The 8,799-nt window shown below is 35.5% G+C and overlaps 1 protein-coding gene across 1 annotated transcript; it reads left to right on the top strand.

Moving 5' to 3' along the window:
- Window positions 1–419: 419 nt before the first annotated feature.
- LOC150092707 (myeloid leukemia factor 1-like) lies at window positions 420–1,154 on the top strand. The gene has a single exon (XM_090414262.1). The coding sequence runs from the start codon at window positions 420–422 to the stop codon at window positions 1,152–1,154; it is 735 nt and encodes a 244-aa protein (XP_090270388.1).
- Window positions 1,155–8,799: the final 7,645 nt, after the last annotated feature.

The following is an 8,799-nucleotide window of genomic DNA, read 5'->3' as shown; positions in this document are numbered from 1 at the left end:
TATTCTATTTTAAACAACCATGCAATAACTGTGAGGTAATACTTGTAGAATATTACAATGACATTATTATATCACAAATTCTGCTATTAAAATATCGCTGCACATTGTTATAAAATGGTTCATTATTGCAGAAAATATCAAAACAATTGTCACCTTCATTTCGACAACATACTGGGCTATTCATCTTGGTACATAAAATCTCCCGCACAAACTGCAAGAAGCCAACGCTTTTACAGAGTAACGTATGAAATCCAGTTTTTTCTATTAGCAGTTTCCTTCATTACAGATCCGGTTTGCTTATTCCGGAATTTTGAATTCTTTACTGAGGTTTCAAAAAAACATCGAAATATTCAAGAAACTCAAGTCTCTGGCACGTTAAAAATACATAATTTTATTCATCCTTTATATTTTGTTTTATGATGGATAGTTTTTTCAACGATCCATTTTTCAAGGACACCATACAACAGATGGATGAAATGATGCAGCAGATGACCTTGGCTATCCGAGATGTGCCTCAAGAAGGAGACAGACAACAAGCAAGAGGTGAACAGAGTTTCGATAGAGAAGTGGGCCTGAACATGGGACGCATGTTTCCTCCTCTTTTTCAAATGTATTCAAACTTTGAAAATTTTAACCAGGTGGATGTAGGGTGTCCATCTTTTTCTTCATCTTCAATAATGACATATAGATCAGATGGAAGTGATCAGCCTCACATTTACCAGGCAGCTTCAGCTGCACACACAATACCTGGAGGATTGAAAGAAACCAAAAAAATAGTACAAGATTCCAAATCTGGAATCCAGAAGATGGCTATTGGACGTCACATAAAAGATCGAGGACACGTTGTCCAGAAAACTAAAAACAGATTTACAGGTGATGAAGATGTAGATCGGGAATATTTTCATATTAAGGAAGATGAGATTGATAAGTTTAATGCAGAATGGAAAGATAAACTAAATACATATCTGTCATCTGGTTGTAGGATGCCAGAGTTGGATATCCCATCTTCTGCTCGCCCAGGGAAGCTTCACTCTTCTAAAGAACGAGACAAGCTTGATAACACTCGCAAAGAATATTCATCAGCAAAGCATCATAAACGCAGTGCAGACAATGGAAAAGGAAAAAAGAAGAAAACTAAAAAAAATCCAAATTAATTTGGACTAGAGCTTGAACAGCTTGCAGTATTCATATGTGCAATTGTTAATTTAATAAAAATATTTGTATGCATGAAATTTCTCTGTGAAATTTGTTGAGTTTTCTGTAACACCTGAATTTTAGAATCAATTTGCTATTTAGACCTCGTGTAATGCAAATAAACAGTTTTCCTAATTAATTGATTCATTCAGTTATTGTCATTGGTTATGATTTAAAATATATAGAATGCAGTTGTTATAAATATTTATAACTGTAGTCAAAAAGAAATGTTTTTTTACTCATCAGGCTTAGTCATTGTGGCTAGGGATGGATTTCTAAGTGTCTTTGGTGATTAGTTAACTAATCCTGTTTCCGTAGTGATTCTGATAATAGAGGGGAGTGTAAAAAACAATATCAGGACTGGAATGCTGGTTGTGAAGACAAATTAAGAATTTGTAGACTGCAGACATTAGCAAACAGGAGAAAGAGGGGTAGTATGATTGAAACTTACAAACTTCTGAAAGGATCATACAGAATATCAGTAGATGGAATTTTTAATTTTATGGAGGGTGGGTAAAGGATGAGAAGGCATCCTTGGAAGTTTTGAATGAATTCCGTGAAGAAGGGAATGAGCGCTAGATTTTTCTCTAGTATAGTGGTACGTGATTAGTATGAATTGTCATTGAAGGTATTGAGTGTAGGTAGTAAGAATGAATTCAAGAACAGGTATGACAGTTTGTGTGGGTAATATGTGGCCTCTCTCGATGAGTCCCTGAAGGTTCTCTCAATAAATTGGTTTTAAGAATTTCATTTTCACCCGATGAGAGGATTGGCTATGTGGCGATTGTTTACTTTTTGGAAATGCATGTTCGGAAACTCTTATCTTACTTATCGGGAAATTTTTGAAATTGAATAATTTTTGAGGCTAGCAGGTGGAAAAGACATACTGTCAGAGCTCCCGAAAGATTTGTGATTTTTTAATTAAGTGTTTTCTTAGAGTTAATTGTGAGAAATATTAGTATATTATTGCAGTTTTTAGTGTAGTTATTGTACTAAAGCATTTTATAACACAATTTCAGAAATATTAATTTTTACTACTCTTAAAAATGGCGCCAAAAACTCGTACTAACAAGGCAGTGACTAAAGTTCAAGTTGTTGCTACTATAGGAGAGCGTTTGTCCTGAACAAATACAGTGATGATAATTTATCTGAGGACAAGTTGACATTAGAAATAGCTCGGTTATAAAGAAATTATTAGGAAATCGACCAGGGAATTGGAAAAGGTGGAAACACGTTCGTCTAAACTTCGACAGGATAAGAAAAAGGATGAGAGCAAGAACAGACAGGAAAATACTGAACATGGAAATCAAATTATTAATAACAACAAGGTAAGTTAGTTAATATCTAAGAAAAAAAGATATGGTATAGTGACTCAATTTTAAAATTTGCGCTTGCCGAGGGAGTCGCCACTTCTAGTTTCCCTTTAGCGAAAATTAAAAATATGACTAACGTAATTGAAAACCAAAAAAGAAATGTAAAAGAAACGGTAGTGTTGGTAGGTACTAATAATTTAAGTGGTGACAAACATAGTATGAGAGAAGATATTAAAGGTCTGTTGGAAGAAGCGAGAAAGAAATGTGGAAGAGTAAAAATTGTAGGATTTCCTAGATATGATAGTATTGAGTTAAGGAGGGTTATGATAGCAAATGATTTCAAGCGCAGGCTATGTAGATGATATGGATGTGAGTTTTTAGATGTGTGGGTGTGTTTGATGACAGAAAAGATTTGTAGAGGAATGATGGACTGCACTTGAATTCATTTGGCATCAGAAACCTGGAGAAATTACTTTTTGGTATGAGACAATGCAGAGAGTCAGGGAAACTAAATCATCAAAGGAGGAATGGGAAAAATTGTGTATAAATTCAGCTATGGTATACAACGTGATAAAGATATGAATGCCTTTGAACATGGATAGATATGTGGCGAAAGAGTGGGAAAATATGCTTTGGGTTCGAACCTTTTAAGTATGTCTGGGGAGGGAAAAGAGAACATCCTAGAACAAGACCGAACAAGATTGCATATCTCATAAGAATAGGCTAGGTCGTAATTTATTATATCTATACACAAATGCCAGGAGCATTAGAAACAAAGGGGTTGAGTTTGTTGCTTTATTGAACACCATGTAGCCTAAAATTGTTGGCATTAGTGAAACCTGGCTATCAGAATCAGATATGGTAAGTGGGATGGGGTGTGTAACGAATATACTATTTTTAGGAATGACAGAAGAGATAGGAGGAGGAGCACTACTAATGATATCAGCTAACTTAAGTCCAGTTAGGGTAGAAATATAAGAAAACAATGATGGTAACAATGTCCCATGCAGCAATGAGTTTGAGTCTATCTGGTGTGAAGTGGAGGTTAACAGAATGAAATATATGGTGTGGTCTTGCTACAGACCTGGTGGCTCAGTTGTAGTGGACGAAAAAATTCATCGCCAATTTAGTCTTATGAGTACCAAGTGAATGATCAGTATTGGTGATCATTCACTTGGTACCCATTTTATTTTCCAAATTATTAATTTTCCAAACATTGATTGGGTAGAAGAGAAATCTCATGATAAGAAAGAACAGGAATTGACTGAATTGTTGCGAGACCACTTTTTCAAGCAGCATGTGTTGACGATGAATGTGAAAGAAGGAACTTGAGGTCAAAGAGTGTGGGATTTGCTCATAGCGTCAGAAGGGATCTCTGTCAAGAATACGGCTATTTTACCACCAGCTGGTGACAGTGATCATGCTGTTCTTTTTTGGGAAGTATCTACTTGTATCGAAGCTCCGATTAAAACAGGCTATATGCTGAACTGCAAAGCTTGAAATTATGATCAACTTAGAAAAAATACTATATTTGGTCCCATGCTATAAATGTCAGCAATGCATGGGAATCTTTGAAAAAGTGCTTGAATGAGGCGGTATCTCAATGTATCCCTAGTGTTCGAAGAATAAATAGGTTGGGAGTGAAATAGATGTGCAGCCTTATTAAGCAAGAGATCCACAAGAAGATGATGATGTGGAAAGAATATCGTGAGAATAAGAGTTAGAGAAGTTATGAAATATATAAAGCTCAGGCCAGAAAAGAAATGAGTATTGTGAGAAAAGCTAAAACTGTATGAAAAGAAATGCCATGCAAGCGAAAGGCAATCCGAAAGAAGTTTATTGTTATGCCGCAAGCAAAAGAAAGAATGAATGTGAAGGAATAACTTTATTGAATGAAGATGGTACGCGAGTGTCAGAAGCTGAGGAAATTGTTCAGTTAATGAGTGCTCACTTTGCTAAGATATATCAACCAGGTGTATGGTGCACAGTGCTACTACTATGTTGGATGAAGAGTTAGAGATTCATGAAAATGAGGTTGAAGAGTTCTTGCATAACCTAGATAAGAATTTGTCAATAGGGACAGATGGAATATCAGCCCATTTGCTAAAGGAATGTTCAGCCGAAATGTCTACGCGTTTCACATATTTGTATAACTTGAATCTCAGCTCAGAAATGATACCACAGGAATGGAAGGAATGTATGATAGTTCCATTGCACAAGGGTGGTGTAAAAACTGATGTATCAAACTACCGACTTATTAGTATCTCTGGTGTGGTAGTGAAGATTTTAGAGAAGTTGGTAAGAACTCGCATACAGAGAGGTAGACAAGCATTATACACTCTGCAGGGAACAGAATGGGTTTATTAAAGGAAGGTCATGTTTTAGCAATTTGCTTATATTTTATAACAATGTTACGGCCTAGTTGGATAAAGGGAATGGATACACTGATAATGTTGAATTTTTCTAAGGCATTTGATAAGATACCACGTGATAGGCTGTTGTGTAAACTGGAGAATATGGGATTGGAATATAATCTATTGATTTGGATCAGGGGATGGTTGAGAGACATATCAAAACGTGGTATACAGTGGGTGTAAATCTGCCAGATTTACGGTACCAGTGGTGTACCTCAGGGTTCAGTCCTTGTGCCATTGTTGTTCAATCTATACATTAATGACATCAATCAGGGTCTATCATCAGATTTGCAATTGTTTGCTGATGATGCGAAGACAGGCAGGGCAATCAGTGATGTTACTGATATTCAGCAATTACAAAATGATTTGAATAGACTGGAAATCTGAGCAAACGAAAATGGCTGTCAATTTAATGCTAGTAAGTGTAAAGTAATGCACTTTGGCGTGATTAGAGTTCCAGCGGCATATTAAATTAGCGGGGCTATGCTACAAGAAACTGAAGAGGCAATGGATCTTGGTGTATTGGTGAATAAGAATTTAAAGTTCAAAGGTCTCATAACAAGTTTTAAATACAACTCAGAATAATTGCTATGTTGAAGCGAACCTTGACATATATGGATAAGGAAGTAATTTTGTCTCTTTATAAGGCTTTGATAAGACCACACCTGGATTATTGTGTGCAGATTTGGTCTACCGGGTTCCGAGAGGATAAAGAAGCTGTGGAAAGAGTGCAAAGAAGAGTTATAAAGATTATATCCGGTTTATGGGATTTAGATTATGAAGACAGATTGCGAGTATGTGGATTGCAGACTCTGGTTAACAGGAGAAAGAGAGGTAAGATGATAGAGGTATATAACTTTTGAATAGGTGTTATAGCATTTCAAATGATAAAAATTTTCATTATATGGAAGGTGGGGAGAGAACACTGGGACATTCATGGAAGTTAAGGTTGTTCTTAGTCAAGAAAGGGGTAAGTGCTAGGTTTTTCTCCCAGAGAGCAGTGAGTGAGTGGAATAATTTGTCCTTAGGGGTAGTCAGCGCATCTAGTGTAAATGAATTTAAGGGAAGGTATGATAGCTGGGTTGGTTAATTTACAGCCTCCCTCAGTAAGTCCTTGACTCCGAGGTCTCAGATAATAATAATAAGTTGACATCACCTGGAAAATATTCTAGGAATCGTTACCTTGTAGTGCCTGATATGCTTCGTTATTAAAGGATACACAAAGTTATTTATTTATTGATGGCAGACAGGATTATCTGTATACATCCGTGCTTGATGTATATTTACTACTATTACTCTTCTTTATATTATTCTCATGTATCATATCATATCATATATATATATATATATATATGATATGATACATGAGAATAATATATATATATATATATATATATATATATATATGATAAAAATGGTTATTTCCAAAGAATAACTTTGGAAATAACCAGTTATCTACCATTCTCTCTCTCTCTCAATGAAGGCTTAAAGGATGGAGACGGGCCGCACACGAGACTTCAGAAAGTTAAGATTAAAGGAGCTCTACATATTCTCTTTGGGAAGTAAAGGACATTTATGGGATTTATTTAGTTAAGTCCGTTCCACTGCAAATGAGGTACTGAAACAGATGCACGTAATTCATTAGTGGATTTTGGGAGTAGGTTTTAAACTATTAGAGAAGCTGGTCAAGAGAGTTTATGAATGATAAGGTAACGATTCCTAGAATATTTTCCAGGTGATGTCAATTTACTCACTCTGAAAAACTGATTATTTCCCGATAAGTAAGATAATCGTCTCCGAACAGGTTCGTCAAATATCAACAAATGTTTAGGAGCAGAACTGAAAAACAAAATACGATAGTAAACCAGCATTTATTATGGAGACAGCATTACTGTCTGCATAACAAACGCTGGCACTGGAGACAATGACTTTGTAAATCTGTCTTGGAACAGTAAATATTTATATTTTATAATAAAGTGGCAGTCGAGTTGGATAAAGTAACAGAAATGGAGTTACTGCAACATTCCTAGAATCTGAAGGGCATTTGATGAATACCATATAGCAAATTATTGTATAAATTGAGGAGGGGGTTAATGGATAATAAGCTAATCACTGATAAGGTTCGTTAAATATCAACAAATATTTTGAAGCAGAATTGAAGACAATACGGATAGCTTTTACGGTATACGGTTATACATTTTGGATTGAAGAGATTGTAGTACTGAGTCACTAATATGACACAGCAAAAAGTGAACAATAAATGGATAGAGAATGGAAGATGTTGCATTATATTACGTCGTAGTGAAGACAACACACACACACACAATGCATTTGACAGTGATAATTTCTTCTTAATATAATGCCTGGAACTGACTACGCGTAGGGGAATGAGTTCAGTGGTTCAGCGTTGATTAGTAATCACATCTTTTGTAGCCCTGTGGGAAAAAATCAAATATAATTCAAATTTAGTCACTTCAAAGACCTTGTAAGGCATTGGATGTTTCAGGAATAATTAACGAGTAATGGTGTTCCCCATTCCGATTAAAAATTTTTATATTTTTTTCTTGGTGGAATAAAAATAGCCGATACATCTCAGAATAAGAGTGAAGGTGGATGCCATACTTGCGAAACCTATCAGTACAACGGACCTAGAATTTTAGTAATATAGTGAGAGCTTTGATGGGCAAAGTGCTCATAGCCACAATAAAAGTTCACTGCTTGGAAAAAGAGAAAGACAAACAGAATGGTCGTAATTCCGCTACTGTTACAAGAAGGAAGAATTGACAAGAGATTTACACTGCATAGCACTTTCAGCCCATTTCATTATTAACAATATATTTTATACGCATTGAATTGTTGAATAATTATTTCAATGCATATAAAAATTATAGCTGCATTATATCCTCCTTTCCCGAGTTTCGTCACCAAATCAACGATAATATCATAATGCGAAACCAAAGAAAGTTCACCAGAGACGAGACAAAACTCATCAAGGTGCTACGACTGCTTATTGAGAGGGAACAGGGTTTGTCAAAAATCATAGTTATGCCACATCATGTGAGGTATAAATTGTATGGGTTAACTTCGAAGTCAAAATTCGTTTTCTGAAACCATAAAAATGCATACTAATGAACTAAAGCATGATGTAATCTCTCTCTCTCCTCCTTTTTTTAATTGCAAATCTTCGTTGATTTCTTTTTCATCAGGCTTCCTTTAACTTAGATTCTAATAACTGCATTTCTTTACTTTTTTTTTTTTTAAATATTAACATCTGCAACACTGTGAAAAGGTGCTTGCATTCATACCACTAAGTTGCTCAGAGAAAGAGTATTCTAAGTTCGATTCTAGTTGCCGACCAGAGGAACTTATTTCTAAGCTTTTTGTGGTTGGTTCACGATTTAGTCTGTACAGTCAAGTAGTTTTTTTTTTCCCTCCCGGGAACTAGGGTTTTAAAGTTTACATCTCAAAAATAATAGAACTCACACTATCAAACAATAAGATTAGGGTTATAAATAAATAAAAAAATGAATCTTTAACGCCTTTCCCTTTTACCCCCGTTTAACTTCTGGGGACTGAGTGGGCAGTAGGTTAAGGGTTACGAAATTTTGCCTCTCGTGTTTGTTGGGGTTTTCATCTTTTGAATTTTTTTTTTTGGGGGGGGGGTTATTGCTCCTTCTGTTTTCTGGGTCTCTATTGTGGAATTTGTGGTGTAGCGACAGTTCACAGCCATACTTTCTCCCACATGAAAGGGTAATGATTCATTGATAGCTTTGGCTGAATGTCAGTGAAGGATGAAGACTGGTGCTCACCAAAAAGTTAGGGCCTAAAGGAACTCTGCCTACTTTTAGAGAACAAAGTATTATAGGATTTTTTAAATA

The sequence above is a fragment of the Typopeltis vanoorti genome, chromosome 25, assembly GCF_054136105.1.
Source record: "Typopeltis vanoorti isolate ZY-2024b chromosome 25, IOZ_Tvanoo_1.0, whole genome shotgun sequence".
Taxonomy (NCBI): Eukaryota; Metazoa; Arthropoda; class Arachnida; order Uropygi; family Thelyphonidae; genus Typopeltis; species Typopeltis vanoorti.
Note: the sequence above shows the minus strand (reverse complement) of the source record. Positions and strands in the feature narration are given on the sequence as shown.

Coding starts and splice junctions, on each gene's coding strand:
- LOC150092707 (XM_090414262.1), top strand. CDS start 420: ATGGATAGTTTTTTCAACGATCCATTTTTCAAGGACACCATACAACAG.